We start from the raw sequence: 16,798 nt of genomic DNA, 5'->3' as shown, positions 1-16,798 counted from the left end.
GGGTCATGCTAGTGCCTTCCTTCTGCCTAGTTCATTGCAGGGAGCCTCACAGAAACCACTGTACTGGCCTCCCCGCCGGCCCCGGTGATGGTCTTACATTTCCCTCAGTATCCTTCATGTTTTCTCTTTTCAAGCTTAAGCTCCCTTTTTTTAACCATTAACTGATGTCCCTTATTTAAGATGTAATTTTTAAAAAATATTAAACGTGCAAATAGCAGGTAAAGAATGACACTAAAATCCTAACCCCCAGAATTTTTGGCATTTTGGTGTTACTGGGAAGCCCTCTGCTGTGGGAAGAAGTGTGCATAGGAAAATGCTTGAGTTCAGTTGTGGCAGGAGGTCGAAGTGGTTTGTGGGCACCAATGTTTTTTGGGTCTGTAATCAAAAAAGGAAAAAGCACAGAGACTAAAATCAAAGGAAGCAAGCAAACAAGAATGATCCCTGTTTTGTTAGGCAACAACTTCATTAAAGAGTCAAAGCCAGCCGTGTGGGTCCGTTCAGACCTGGAGGTATCACGGATTTCGGCGCTCTGCTCCGACTTGGATCCGCGCGTGATCAGGCTTTGACTAGTCGCCAGTCCCTTCACCCTGAGAAACCGCAACACAGGCGGTTCTGTGATGGACAAGAGCATCGAGATGTTCATGTGCAATACAACTGCCAGCACATAAAAATGATTTAAATCTATGGGCTTTTATATGCACCATTTAAATATGAGACTGGCCAACATGGGATAACAGCAGTCTGTCAATTTTTCTAATCTAAAGCCTTCCTAGAATGCAAAAACTAAAGCATTCTCTCCCGAACCTTAAGTATGATCGATGCTCCCAGAAGGCAAGCCACACATGTATTTAACTATACGGTGTTTAGAAAGCAGAATTAAACACAAAATATCAGTTTATAGGACAGACCAAGCTGTTCCGGCCAGAAAGAAGCACACGTATATGGTCGTGAGTGGGCTCATCTCAATGAGCAAACTTGTTCTGGTCCGTTTTTCTCTTAGCATGAGCCTTTTGCCATCTGTCACTTTACGAACACAGAACAGCACATGCTTGCATGCTTGCTTTTTATGTTAAATGCTCCATGTAAGGAGAAAAACTTCATTTCATTTTGAGCATGTTTGGATCTTTCAGGACTTCATGATTATAATTGTCCTGCCCCGTTCTGTTTCTGGATTCAGGAGGTTGAACTCTGAAGAGGGAGTCAGAGATGATGTGAACTCGCTGCCATGAAATTTCACTTTTATCCCAGTTGGCTACCTATCCCAACCAGTTTCATGTTTTGTTCCAAAAGCTGAGGAGAAAATGAAGAAAACCACCAATCTTTACAGATTGATGTAAAAGTAAAATTCTCTAGAAGAAAACGCTAGGCAACAAAAGTCAAGGAAATTTGGAGAAGAGCAGAATTAGAGTCTGAGACCCATTGCCACAGAACCTGATAATGGCCTGTGCTCCTTGACTCCTCCAGTCTCAACACACTGCCTGTCTTATTCCCTCTGGACCCCGCTCTTTGCTGAGAGGCTGATTCAGTCATGGCTCTATCCAGGGAAGGATTTGATTGGCCACTTAGTTCTTAAATCTACATACTTTACAGGTTTGTCGAGCTCTCTCACTTGAGAAAGCAACCCTCACTGATGCTTCACTCCAGGTTCGTGTGGTCCCAGAAGCTGGTGAGGCACGCTTCATTCGTCTCTTTCCAGCTGATAACTGAATTTCTGTACAGGCTCTTTAACAATGGTGAGAAATGTGGGATTTCTCCACTCTGAGAGGCACTGGAGGAAATGTTTTTAGAGCACAGAGCCTTTTCTAGTATCCCTCAGATTCCCACAGAAGCACCTGTCTTCAGTACTAAGTGACGAAGGGAGAATACAGTGTCTGTTCACTCACGCCACAGTAATCAAGTCCCTTCACAGCCTGAAGCAGCTCTTTATCAACCTATTTTTACTTTACCTGGCCTCTAGGGTCTTATCTCCTTCTTTATCCTATGAAGTATGAAAGAGATCCTTTTGCTATTTAGTATGGTTGGAGCCAATGTCAACATTTTTCAAATACAACTTAAAGAACTGAAGGCAAATCAAAGAAAAACAAATGCAGAGTTGCTGACAGATTTTCCAACGGCAGCATTCCTATCATCATGCAACTAAAACAGAGCTGCCACCAATTTGGCAACTTATAGGGACCTGGCTCTATTTCCTCCACCTGAAGCATACCTAAGGTGAAAGCATTAGGCCAAGTTCCTCAGATGTCTAGCTCCACATTGATGTGGGCAGACACCATGCCAAGTCTAGTGGGATCCTCTTCCTCTTTCAGACACTGCTCCTAGCATTTTCTCTGGGCACCAGCCCCCAGGGCATTTCCTATAGCTCTGAGCTCCACTGAGCTTCCCAGAGCCCCACAGCCACGCTCGCTGATCCTGTCCCTTGCAAGAGAAAGACATTTCTGTCTCCTTGCTCCCCTCCCTGAGTTTCTCATACTAGCTTTCAGATAAGCTTTTCAGATAAGTGCTTTTCACTTGCTTCTGTCTCTTGCTCCATGCTGGTTTCCCAATGCTCTGTTGATGTGCTCAAAGCAATTACTAACTGATTCTTCCCACAGGTGGAGCTTGTCTTCTCTGCTCTTGTCTTAAGCATCTAGGTCTTGTCTCACTAGCGATCATGTGCCATCTTTCCCTGTAGCCTGTCTGCACGGCAGGGGTTTCTTGTCCCCCCCCCCCCCCCCCCCCCCCGATTTCAAAGCCCTTTGTGGTGAACATTCCTAGTCGCTACTTCCTAACTCAGCTGGGATTTTGTTCAGGTATCCTCACCTATGCCTGGCAGCCAATGTATATAAATCAGTGATTCTCAGTTGCAGGTGGGAGACTGTTTTGCCCCCAAGAGGACAGTTGGCAACGTCTGGAGACATTTTTAGTCGGTACAAGGAGGTAGTGTACTACTTCTAGCAGGTAGAGGTGAAGGACGCGGTGAAACATCCTACAATGTACAGGGCAGCTCCCAACAACAAAGAATTATCTGGCCTGTAATGTCAATAATGTTGAGTTTCAGAAACCCCGGCCTTGGAGAAAGATGGTCCCACTGTGATTTCATAAGTAGAGTTGATTGATCTGCAGGTAAGTCTATTCCTTTGCAGTGACTAGTATAACATGAAGGATGTGATTCACTCTAGGCCAATGAAACATGAGAAGAAGTTGCTGGGAGCTTCTGAAAAAGTCCTTCCTTCTGGACATTGTCAGGTGAGAGCACGAACCTGATCCCTCTCGCCATTGGCACTGAGAGTAAAGCAGAGGTGAGGGAATGGCAGGACCAGAACTGCTGGACTCAGTCAATCCTAAAGCTCAACCTTCCGCTCAACTTCCAGGGACAGAAGCCTCTTCATCATTTAAGCTTGTTTCAGATATATTTTGTAGTTACTTGCAGCCACACGAATCCTAACTGATGCATCTTTATTCTTTTTTTTGGTCACTCATTCATTTCTGCTTGCCCTCTCAAGGGTGCCTCTAGCTCTCAGCTACTTTTCAGAGCTTTCTTGATCTTGGACAAGGATCTGGCTCAAGTCCCAGCTCTGTCCACCTATGCTTCATTGTTTGGGGGACCCTTCCAAACATGGAATTTCTTTAATTCTCATTACAGTAATAAAATAACTTCATTTATACAATAAAAATAACAGACCACTCATTCACAGAGCACCAATGGGATCCAACCAGTCAGGCTTCCCAAGTTCAACCAGGCCTAAAATAAGAGTGAAACCTGGAGAGCACTGGAGGAAAATGATGAGATCCAGATAGAAGATAAACTCACTTAAACATTTTATGAATAAAGGGGAAAGTAGCACTTAGCATTTTAGACACTAGAGCAGGTGTCCTTTCACAGTCTTTTACATTGTCAGCTGAATGTTACTAAAACAAATTGCCTGGGTGGCTGGAAAAATAGACATGCTGACATTAAGGAAGACAAAAGTCAAAGGGAGGCAGGAGAAGCATCCTTCCAGCAGAGGGAGAAACGTTCCTGCTGGGTGGGGTAGGGGGTCGATTTGTGTCTTTCTAAGATTCTGTGGGCTCGTTGTAAGACTGTATTGTATATTTGAAAGTTTCTAAGAGAGTGGATCTTAAAAGTTCTCATCACAAGAAAAAAAATGTAACTATATGTTGTGATGGATGTTAACTAGACTCAGTGTGGTGATCACTTTGTGTGCCACATAATAACGTTTCGGTCAACAATAGACCGTATGAACGACAGAGGTTCCATAATATTAGTACCATATAGCCTGGTGTGTAGTGGGCTACAACATCTCAGCTTCTGTAAGTACACTCTATGATGTTCACACAATGAGGAAATTGCCTAATGATGCATTTCTTAGAATGCATCCTCATTGTTAAGCGACACATGACTGTATATACAAATATCAAATTGTTTTGTTGTACACCTGAAATTTATACGGTGTCATATGTCAATTATATCTCAAGTTTAAAAAATGACATTTAATTTTTTTTTTAAGTTTTGATGACAAGATCAGGCAATTGAATTCCTTTGTTCAAATTCTCAGAATGGAGGAAAGGACACATTACATTGGCTGGATAATCAATTACTCTGGATTTCCCAAAGTTGTTACACTCTTTATTACACTTGCTGGTCTCAAATATTTCAGTTTTCTAGCTTCTTGACAAAAAAGCCCCTATCTCAATTTGGGAAAAGTAAATTCTGTATCATAGCTGACACAAGTTCTTACCCGTTCACAAATCGATTTTGGGATAAGATAGGTATGAACAATTTATGTCCTAGAAAAGATTAAACATTTTAAAAAGATGAATGGCTGCCAAATGGGCCGTGGATAACTGCCAGGGACACTCCAAGCACAGGTTCTCAGTGTGAGCTCCGTATCTCAGTAATTATCAGTTCTAAAAATTGGTTCTCACCAGCTCTGCTTTCTGCAGAAAGACTGGATTAGACTACTCCATGGCATAGGAATCAAGGCAGGGTTTGAAAATTACAAAAGGCAGAGGGACAAAAGAAGTACCAAATCGGATGTTGCCACATACTTGACATCATTTTGAATTGAAACCAGGGATTTTCTTACCATCACTGGAGCCAAAGCCTTTACCGATGGATTTTCTGTGAAACCTGCAAACAAGCACATACACATGCTCCTAAGACAGTGAAACCTCAGCACTTTACATTGGTTCCCTATGGACTTTGTTGAAGATTTGTCTGCTAGGAGCTCTTAAAAGTGAGCCTTTGGATGTAGAGAAACTGGAACTCTGATACATTGCTGGTGGGCTTGTAAATGGTGCAGCCACTTTGGAAAACAGTTCAGGGGTTCCTCAAAAAGTTAAACACAGTGGTACCATATGACCCAGCAATTCCACTCCAAGACATATACATATAAATTCATTAATTTATTGTCAGATAATTCAGACCATAAAATTCACCCTTTAATGTGCACAATTCAATGAATTTTAGCATGTTCACAAAGTTGTGCAACCATCACCATCATCTAATTCCAGAATATTTTCATTATCCCCAAAATAAATTTTGAACCAATCAGCAGTTACTCCCCATTCCCCACTCCTTGCAGCCCCTAGCAATCACTAATCTACTTTCTGTCTCTATAAATTTGCCTATTCTGGGCATTTCATATAAATGGAATCATACTATATGTGGTCTTTTTTCACCGGCTTCTTTCACTTAGCATAATGCTTTCAAGGTTCGCCTATGTGGTAGCATGAATCAATACATTGGTCTTTTTATGGCTAAATAATATTCCAGTGTATGGATAGACATGTTTACCTTACTTGTTTACACTTCATGGACATTTGGGTTGTCTCCACTTTTTGGCTGTTTCCACATTTTGGCTATCATGAATAACACTATTATGAACATTTGCATACAAATTTTTGTGTGGACATACATATTAAATTCTCTTGGGTATATACCTAGGAATGGAAGTGCTGCTTATGAAGTAACTCTACGTTTAACTTTTTCTTCCAAACTGGTGTCCACAGCAGCTTCATAGCAGGAACTATTTTACATTCCTACTAGCAATGTAGAAGGTCACAATTTCTCCACATCCGTACCAACTCTTTTTCCATTAAAATTTTTTTTATTATAGCCATCCTAGTGGATATAAAGTGATATCTCATTGTAGTTTTGATTTGCATTTCCCTGGTGGCTAATGATGTTAAATATCTTTTCATATGTTTATTGGCCATTTGGATATCTTCTTTGGAGAAACGTCTATTCAAACTCTTAACTCATTTTCTTTTTTTTTTTGGAGGAAGATTAGCCCTGAGCTAACTACTGCCAATCCTCCTCTTTTTGCTGAGGAAGACTGGCCCTGAGCTAACATCCATGCCCATTGTCCTCTACTTTATACGTGGGACACCTACCACAGCATGGCTTTTGCCAAGCGGTGCCATGTCTGCACCCAGGATCTGAACCAGCAAACCCAGGGCTGCCGAGAAGTGGAATGTGCGCACTTAACTGCTGCGCCACTGGGCCGGCCCCGATAATGTCCTTTTAAAAGCACAAAAGTTTTAATTTTAATGAAATCAAATTTATCTATTTTTTCTTTTGTTACTTATGCTTTTGGTGTCCTATCTAAGAAACTATTGCCTAATACAAGGTCATGGAGATTTACACCTATGTTTTCTAAGAGTTTTATAGATTTAGCTCTTACATTTAGATCTTTGATCAATTTTGAGTTAATTTTTGTATATGATGTGAGGTAGGCGTAGAGCTTCATTCTTTTTCATGTGGATACCTAGTTTGGCAACACCATTTGTTGAGGAGAATATCCTTTCTCCATTGAATTACCAAAAATTGATTGACCGTAAATGGAAGGGTTTCTTTCTGAACTCTCAATTCTATTCCTCTGATCTGTGTGTCTTCCCTTATGTCAGCAGCAGAGTTTGATTACTGTAGTTTTGTGGTAAGTTTTGATACCAGGAATTGTAAGACCTCCAGTTTTGTTCTCCTTTTCATGATTGTTTTACCTATTCTAGGTCCCTTGCATTTCCATGTGAATTTTAGGATCAGTTTGCCAATTTATATAGGAAAGTCAGCTGGGATTTTGATAGGGATCGTGTTGAATCTGTGGATAAATTCAGGGAATACTGTCATGTGTTTTAGTTTCTATTGCTGCTGTAACAGATTATCACAAATTTAGTGGTTTAGAACAATACAACTGTATTATCTTATGGTTCTGGATGTCAGAATTCCAAAATAAGTATTATGTGGCTAAAATCAAGGTATCAGCAGGGCTGTATTCCTTCTGGAGGCTCCAGGGGAGTATCCATTTCCTTGCCTTTTCCAGCTTCTAGAGGCGGGCTGCTTTCCTTGACTCATGGCCCTTTCCTCCATCTTCTAAGTGCATCACTCCAACCTTGGTTTCCATCAACATATCTCCTTCTTCTGCCTTTGACCCTCTTACCTCCCTCTTATAAGGACCCTTGTGGTTACATTACATCCACACAGATAATGCAGGATAATCTCCATAACTTTATCACATTTGCAAAATCTCTCTTGCCATGTAAAGTAACATATTCACAGGTTCTGGATATTAGTACATGGATATTTTTAGGGGCCATTATTCTGTCTACTACACCATTTTAACAATATTAAGTCTTCCAATCCATGAACATGGGATATCTTTCCATTTATTTAGATCTTCGTTAATTTCTTTCAAGGATGTTTTGCAGTTTTCAATGTATAAGTCATATTTAGTTTGTTAAATTTATTCTTAGGTATTTTATCATTTTTGACACTATTGTAAATGGAATTGTTTTCTGAACTTCATGTCTGGATTGTTCACTGCTAGTGTATAGAAATACAATTGATTTTTGTATATTGATCTTTTATTCTGTAATCTCGGTGAACTCAGAGTTTCTTTTTGGAGGTGAGGACAATTAGATCATGGTGATGGTTGTGCAACTGTGAATATACTAAAAACCACTGAACTGTATAATTTCAATGGGTGAATTTTATAGTCTGTGAATTATATCTCAATAAAGCTATTATTTAAAAAACCAGATATACTATTTGGGAATGTCTATCAAAAATTACAATGTGAATTACTCTCTTCCCCCTAAATGAGCTTTACTTTTGGATGTAAGGCTGGGGAGGAGGTGGTGGGAGGGGGGAAAGTTGGGACTAGATGTGTTTGGGCTTTGGTGCATGCTCTCATTTACTTCCAGGTTGGGACTCTAAAAGTTGCTCACTCCAGATCTTGGTATGTTTGGTGGAAGAACTTCTCTTCACACCTCTTTTGTTCCTAGACATGCAAACTCATCCCTGCCTCAGGACTTTTGCTTTTGTTCTCTGCCTGGGCCGCCCCCTCCCCAGATCCTCACATGCAGCTCCTTCTTGTTATTCAGGTCTTGGTTCTGAGAGGTCTTCCCTGCTGAACAAATAAAATCTAAAGTAGCTTCCCCAAGCCAATCATTCTCCATCACACCACTGTGTTTATTCTCCTCCTGTCACTAGCTGAAATTATTTTCTTTATTAACTGCTGGCCTACTTATATGTTTCTTCTCTTACAATGTAAGCGTTATTAGAGCAGGGATCTAGACTGTCTTATTCACCCCTAAGCTGTAGGACAGGGCCCCAGTGCATAGGAAATGATGACTAACTATTTGTCAGATGAAGAAGGCATATCATTAAGGAAGCAGTTACAATTTGGCCTGACTGTTCTGGCTGGCAAATGAAGCTTTAGTGAAATTTTATCCACAATTTGAGTGATATTGACTGGCAAGCAATTATATGGACTCATAAAAGATGACGTGTTTGGATTCTGTGTTTGCATTAGCAGGCTTTACCCACACTTGCCCTAGGTTTTGGAGCTGATAAAATTCTTCATTAAAGGAGTTAAATGATTGACAAAGCTCGGTGAGGCAGGCAGTATACAATGAATAAGGGAAAAATAGTAAATGAGAACCAGGTCAGATTGGTTGCAAAATGGCTACACCTTGTCTTGCATCCAGTTCATTCAATCTAACGGGGGGCTCTACATTGTTACCTCTTGAATCTAGACTGGCCTCATGACTTATTTTAATCAATAGAAGGAGGGGGGAGTGATATCGTGCCACTCCTGAATGTCCTAAGTCTTAAGGAGGCCTCACACTCTTCTGCTGTCTCTCTTGGAGATACAATAAACCAGGGCTAGCCTGCTGGAGGGTGAGAGGCCAAATGCAGCTGAAGGCTGGTCTAGAAGAGCCAGCTCCTGGCTGACCTGGCAGCTGATTGCATTCTATGATGGCACTCAGCTGAGCTCTCTGAGCCCAGTCCTGATTAGCAGAATCATCCAGCTGAACCACAGATTTGTGAGCAAACTTGAATATTTATTGCTGTATGCCATTGGAGCTTTTATGGTCGATTTTTATGCAGCATTATTGTGGCAGTAGATAACTAATACAAGTTTGAACTCAATGCCTGGCAGGGTGGTGGAAAGGAATGACTAAGAGAACATGTGTGCAGTGCTTGGTCCAGGGCCTGTGCATTCACTGTGGGGGCTCCCTAAATACTTATTGAATGGATTGGAGCTGGGGATGGGAGGGGATGGTGTTTAGGTTCAAGCCAATAAGGCATAAAAACACGCTGGATTCTTAGCTCGCTGAGGGAGGGGGCCGTGACTCTTATCAATGTTTCCATCCTGATCTCATAGCGTGTACTGCAAGCCCCACATGCGTTAATAACAGGTTCAGGGGACTCATCAAGCAAATGGCGCTATGCTTCAGGGCTGGCTTCATTTGGTTATGGAGAAAACTTTATTTCTGATTAGTTCAATGAAGGAAGAATTCTGCTGGCATTTTCCCTCAGTCTAGTCCCCTGTTTAGAATGCCAAATAGTTCTTATGTCTCCAGGACCCTATTTTCAGTTTGTCTATATTTGGACAGAATCTATGCTTGTGCAATTGACTGTAGCAAAATAATCTGGCAGTGAGAGATTTCAACAGAGCCTTATACGATGACTTTCAAAACCTGTACTCACTTCAGTAGGCTGAATAACAACTTTAGAGAGATGGATATCCAGCGATCAATTTGATTTTTTGTTTATATGTTGATTACGCATGCTATCTAACTAAACAGGTGACGTCCTATTTTCTAAAATCTAAAGCATCAGGAGTAGAGACAGTCTTCCTGAGAGGCAGAAGAGAGGAACTTTTTTGATGGTGTTGGAGCTTATCCGAGTCAAAATTTGGACTCTTTTTCAATCAAATCCATGCTGGAGTGCCAGGCTTTTGGTGTGGCCTCCTGTCCTCTCTCACACGCCTTGACCATCTTGACTCCAGATTCATCTTGACCAGCCTGCTTAAGAGCCAGGGCTCTGGAGCCAGGCTGCCTGAGTTCACGTCCCAGCTTCTTCATTTACTGGCTGTGAATTCTTGGTCAAATTCCTTACCTTTTCTATGCCTCCATTTCCTTAACCGTCAGATGGTGACAATACTAGTAGCCACGGTTGTGGGGCATTAGCTGAAACAGTCTGCTTAGAGGGCTCCACCCAGAGCCTAGCACAGAGCAGGGACTGTTAAATGTTAGTGAATATGATCTGATAAATCAACCGAGCTGATGATCAATTAGTGTATATACTTTCCAGAGATAATACTTGCCTGCAGACTGGGGTTTTTGTTTTTAACTTTTTATTTGAAAATTTGGTGGTGTCCCCTTATCCGCAGGGGATACGTTCCAAGACCCCCAGTGGATGCCTAAAACCATGGACAGTACTGAACCCAATATAGACTATGTATTTGTTACACATATACACCTATGATAAAGTTTAACTTATAAATTAGGCACAGTAAGAGATTAACAATAATAACTAATAATAAAATAGAACAATTATAACGATATACAGTAATAAAAGTTATTTGAATGTGGTCTCTTTCTCTTTCTCTCAAAATACCTTATCGTATATATTTTTGGACCATGGTTGACCATGGGTAACTGCAACCACAGTGAAACCATGGATAAGGCAGAACTACTGTAACTTCAAACTTACCGAGAAGTTGTAAGAATAAGAATAGAAAATATAACACCTAGATACCCTTTACCTAGATTCACTTGTCAGCATATTACCCCATTTGCTTTATCATTCTCTGTCTATATGTGTGTGTATATATATGTACACACACATTCATACTCATATGTATATATAAAAATTTCTTTCTGAATCATTTGAAAATAAGTTGCATACGTCACGTATATTCATGCCTAAATATTTCCAAATAATAAAGATATTCTCTTACATAACCACAGTATAGCTATCAAATTCAGCAAACTTAACACTGATGTGATACTCATCTAAAACTACTGTCTATATTACAATTTTGCTATCGACCCAATAATATCCTTTATTGCATATTTTTCTTCTAGTGAAAGATCCAGTCTGAGATCAGGTATTGTCTTTAGTTGCCACATCTCTTTAGTCTCCTTCATTCTGGAACTTTTCCACAGCCTTTCTTTGTCTATTGTGACACATTTTAATAGAATGTTTGTCATTTTGAGTTGTCTAATTTTTCCTTATGATTATATTCAAAATATGCATTTCTGGCTGGGAGACTGCATACATGATGTTGTGTCCTTCTCAGATTGTCACATCTGGAGGCACACAATGTCCATCTTCCCCTTGGTCATATTAATTTTGATCACCCAGTCAAGCCTATCTGATTTCTCCACTGCATAGTTAAATCTTTTTCCCTTCAACTACTAAGCAATTTGTGGGGATACACTTTCAGTCTATGCAAATATCCTGATCATCCTCAGATTTCCTCCTAGTTTTAGTATTCATTGAAGATTCTTAACCCGATCTATGCAAAATGATGCTTTTCCAGTTCCAGCCCTCCTTCCACATTTGCTGTCAGCTTTTGGCATTCTTCTGTAGGCAAGAGTCCTCGCTTCTGCTGTCAGTCTTTGCTAAGGCCTCCTTTCTCCAATGCGTACCTGTTTTAGTAACTTTGTTGAACTCAGTGGACGTATACCTGCAGCTATTTAGGTCCGTCCTTCCTTCCTTCCTTCTTTCCTTCGCTCTTTATCAATACGGACTCATGAATTTCTATTTTTCTCAATGGTTTATAATTCATTATTCTCCTTAATTATTTTGGTCCCCAAATTGTCCCAGATGTGGCCAGTGATAGTCCCAAGGTCTTTGAAGCCAGTTTCTCAACAGTAAAGCTTCACGCAGGTCACAGAAGGGAGTTATTTTTGTCACAGAGATAGGCCTATATTGCAAGATGGTTGGATCACCGGGGTAGCCGTGAGGTTTTACTACAGCTGAAGTTATTCGTGCTCAGTAGTCTGAAAACTTGATGCTGGTTTGTTTTCTTTAGGTGTTCTTTACATATTGTAAACCTCCTGCCATTCTTTCGTAGTTGTTTCACAGAGACCACCACAAAGAACAGCATTCTCAAAGTTCAGGTCTGCTAGGAAGACTGGAGCTCCTTTTATTAGGGGCTCCAAACTCTTGGGAAGGGAATTTTCTTTGATCAAATTACAGCATGATTATCTCCCTTTTTTCTCTCCAGGGACATTTTACTAGAAAAGTGATTCTACAACAGCAAGAAAGCACCTAGTATATTGCCCTCATATTTATTTTACCTCAAGATTTATTGTAGGCATTAATTTTACTTTTTGATGGAATGTTTAAAGCTGTTTCTAAATCTCCATGTTAGGAAGAATTCATCATTTCCATAAGATTCATAGTGAGTATTTTCTGGTCTAAAAAATACCTAAGCTGTCTTTCTGTTGAGTTTTCATTAACTAGGAAAATCAACAAACCTCTACCGGCACTTAGTCTATGTAGGACATCAACATAAACACCGCAGTTATACTATTCTATGAAGTTAATTATTAGCTCATTTTACAGATGAGGAAACTAGAGCACAGAGAATTAAGTAACTTGCCCAACGTCACACAGTTAGTGGCTGAGGCAGATTTGAATCCAGTCAGTATGGCTCTAGGGCCTAATGCTCTAATCACTAAGCAGAGATAGGCAAAGAGGATTAAGATTTCTTGAAACTCTTGACCTACCTGATATAATGAACACATGCGAAAACCAGGTATCCCACATAGAAGGCGAAGAAGGTGAAGAAAGTGAGAACACTGACTCTCACATACACGGATTCTGAGGGAAGAGAAACAACTTTGGTCAGGATGTCCTCCGGAGAAAAGAGAAATATGTTTGGGGCAAGACAGCTTCAAGGGCCCATCTCCATCACACCCATTCTTTAGTCCTCTAAGATATTTCCATTCAAAGCAGCAAAGCTACTGGAGGTGACCCAGACATTATCCACAAATGGCTGCCTTTCACAGTGATGACTTCCCAGTGGAAGCTGGGAAGGACTTCCTGTATACGACTTCATAATTGAGTTCTCTTTCTTTCTGGAAGAGATTTAAAAAAATGCTTTGATTCTCTCTTCTATCTCTAAGGTAAACATTTAGTTTTCTTATGATGTTTATTGGAAAAGATGACATCAACGTTGAGTTATGTGATTGACTTCCTGACATGGGAATCTCTCCACCGAATCCTAGAGCCAATACTGACTTTTAACGGATGGAACGATGGTCACTTTAATGTTCTTTGTTCGCTGTAGATTCCAGGTCTGGTTCTCCTTTTCTGGTAAAAAAGAAAAAGACACAATGGATCAGATACTTGGTTCTTGGCCTCTCATGTGAACTTTTGTTCAAAAACTGTCCAGAATTAACTCTGGTTGCTGAATTTTTTTTAGTAAGAACTAGAGGAAGGCCTAACCCTAAACCTGCAACCACCTAGTACCCATTTTGGTTCAACTTTCAATCTGGCCTTTGCCAGTGCATTTTGATAACACTAACTGACACAAATGAGACTGCAGCCTCCCTTCTTGAATGAAGAAGGCTTGACCTTCCTCTGATATCCACATGGCTCAACATGCCACAGACATTGGAAGAAAACAACTGCAAAAATAGAAAGCTACCTCGTCTTTTGCTTTGCATTTTTCTAGCCAGGGAGAATTTGTGTTTTCTTATATAGTCATCAAAGGACTCGTGTTCTACCAAAGAACATTGGACACTGGCAAAACTCTAGAGCTCTGTGATTAAGAGATTAAAGAATACACAAGCAGAAATTTCACCTAAATACAAAGGGAACCATGTTACACTCAACAGTAAACACCCTCTGTGTTGATCATATATAGCTCATCAGCTGCTGGGCGACTGTATTTTCAATCAACAGCCTATTCCATTCCCAAGGTACTCCATGGGTAGTTACCCATAACCATTTGTATTATGCCTAAGAGCTCACACAACCCGTCATTAGGATAAGTTGTCCCACTTTGCTTTCTTACCGTCTTGCAAGATATAATTTTGGCAACTGGAATTGAGAACTGAATTTTCCTTGTACGTCCTTGTGGAAATGATGACTACTGACAAATATAAGTGGCTCCACTACTGCTGGCTACCAAACCGATCTTAGAAAATGGACCTTGATCTGTTGTACAAAATCATTACTTTATAATAGCAAGTATTTGCTGCATAAAAGGCCAACTGAGTAAATAGACCTCACACGGTCTGAGGGAGCATAAGACTTTCAGAAGAGGCAATGCACTAAGTGACATTTTGTGGTATCAGTAATATCTTTAGATCTATCATCTTCTTCCCTTTAATTTTTCTCAAGTCTCTCAGACTGCCTTGCAAGTCACTGCTGATGACGGTCACTTAGTGGCTACTGGAGGTGGTCATAAGGGGCCAATGGGATCTTTTGGCTTCCCTTCCATTTCATTAGGTTTTTCTAAGTAGCCAAGTATTCCTCACTATCACTTACCCTGGATGAAGAAAGATCCTCCACAGGCATAATCTTCAGGCTTTATCACAAATACTACGAAGAACTGCTCTCCTGGAAAATCCTTTTTCTGCATAAGATATAACAGTCTTATAACCAGGCAGGAAAGATAGAAAGAAGGGAGAAAGTCCATGGCAGTGGGGGTGGGGCCAGAAAGAAAGAGGAAAGAGAAGAAAAGTAAAGTTCACCCCGCCCCAGAGAGGACTTTCACATACCCACGATCTTCTCCAGATTATCCACAATGAAATAATTGTTACATCCAAGGAATTAAAGCGATAGATACACTATTCTAATTTCAATCTATCTTGTGTCCACTTGAGTGCTTAGAACTGTAATAGGCCCCACGTAAAGAATATGTCAACAGCCTACGTTTAACAATTAATATTGCATATTGTTTTTTTAAATCATTAAACTTTATTTTTTAGAGCAGATTTAAGTTTGCTATATTAAGTTTTTATTATTTAAAAATCTAATGCTAAATGACTTTCCTAAAAGTCACACAGTCAGCTGTTAAGTAACTAATTTAGGTCAAGGAGGCAAAGACTCAAGTGAGGAGACCTGAGTTACAGTCCTGACTTTGACCTTCTGCACGTGTGCTTCTACGTGTCCCGTCGCCTTACCCAAGAATGAATGAGAGCGGATATTTGGGATATCAAATCTGAGGCACTGGAAGGTTAAAGCCTGACTGATAGGAGTTTTCAGGTCTGATACCTACATTATAATTAACCTCTCCTCCTCCTTTGCTTGTTATTCAACAACAGTTTCACTTCACCTAAGAACAGATCAAATTGTAGGTACCTCAAGTAAGTATCACCTGAAGGCAGGGACAGAATCTCCTTGAAAATTTAGTGACCTGATGAGTGTACACTTTAACTATAAAATTACCATTGAAATGATTTAATGGTAAAATTAAATGCCAAAGGGCAAACTGCTGTACCAATGTGGTCCATATTCCTCTGAACCTATCCATTCCGTCCAGAGTTGAAGGCCTCTTTTGGTTACTGTTATTGGTATAAATTATTAGAATATGTTTAATTGTTGTAAATGGATCAGGTAAACTTTACCCTAAATTGGCATCCTCCAAGGAGCAGACTATAATCTGACCTTACCTCTCTAAGCAATCTGTCAGATCTATGTCCCACAGTTCCCCAAGGGGAGTGGGGCACCTGGCAGAGTAGCATTGTCCACCATCACCCAGGCTTTGGTTCAAGAACAGCTATCTTTGTTTTAAAACCAATCAGAAAGGAAAGAGGTTCAAGGTACACAGTGAATGACCATTCCCTTTGGGATGCTGGTCCACTGGTAACCCGACTGTCAACTGTGCATTGTCATTGACAATGGTGACCAGAGAAGTAATGTCTCACCTGTAGTGTGATGGCAGCTTTCTTGGTCATGGACTGATAGACACCATTAAACTCCACATTGTCATCGAGATCATACACTGGGCACTGTAACGCGCATGAGGGATAAAAAAGAAAGCATCACTAAAGTCACACTACACGTACCACACACCCCCTGGGTCACAGAGGAGGAGGTTCCTTACTAAGCCGGAAACCATGAGAAGTTTCCCCCTAGAACAGTCATGAAACAGTTTTCCTATAACTTGGTGTCTTGTCCTCTAAAGTTGCTTTGATATAAAGACCACTTTAAATCAAAGAGAACTGAAAAGATTGTTTTAAAGTATGTCACACCTTTCTCATTTTTTGTTAGCACCTTATGAGACAGAAAGGGCCTAATGTTATAATAAAAATTAAAAAACATAAAACAAATGGTAGATTTCTATTTTTCTTGTGCAGCCCACAACTTGGTCTTCCTTGTTCTTTGTCATGATCCTCTCGCCCTTCCTTCTTCTATTTTGGTGACGAGTCAACTATTCTCTATCTCCCCAAATCAGTGTCTCCAAAGACAGACTGCCCAGTTGTGTGCACGAGACACTGTTTTCATTATTTAGCAGTTTTGCAGGAGACATAGTAAGAGGCTGACATGGTCCCCACCCTTCTCTTT

General features: G+C 40.4%; 1 protein-coding gene across 5 annotated transcripts in view; it reads right to left on the bottom strand.

Moving 5' to 3' along the window:
- The window catches only part of SIDT1 (SID1 transmembrane family member 1), a 116,002-nt gene that overhangs the window by 33,309 nt on the left and 65,895 nt on the right, over nt 1–16,798 (bottom strand). For all 5 annotated transcript variants that reach the window (XM_070508853.1, XM_070508852.1, XM_014838629.3 and 2 more), the window contains exons 6-10: nt 16,159–16,242; nt 14,777–14,864; nt 13,523–13,594; nt 13,009–13,102; nt 5,067–5,110 (exon numbers count right to left, since the gene is read on the bottom strand). In XM_070508853.1, coding sequence (XP_070364954.1) covers nt 5,067–5,110; nt 13,009–13,102; nt 13,523–13,594; nt 14,777–14,864; nt 16,159–16,242 — 382 coding nt within the window. The remainder of the gene's footprint in view (nt 1–5,066; nt 5,111–13,008; nt 13,103–13,522; nt 13,595–14,776; nt 14,865–16,158; nt 16,243–16,798) is intronic.

Source organism: Equus asinus, chromosome 5 (genome assembly GCF_041296235.1).
Source record: "Equus asinus isolate D_3611 breed Donkey chromosome 5, EquAss-T2T_v2, whole genome shotgun sequence".
Taxonomy (NCBI): domain Eukaryota; kingdom Metazoa; phylum Chordata; class Mammalia; order Perissodactyla; family Equidae; genus Equus; species Equus asinus.
This window is presented reverse-complemented; position numbering and strand designations above follow the sequence as displayed.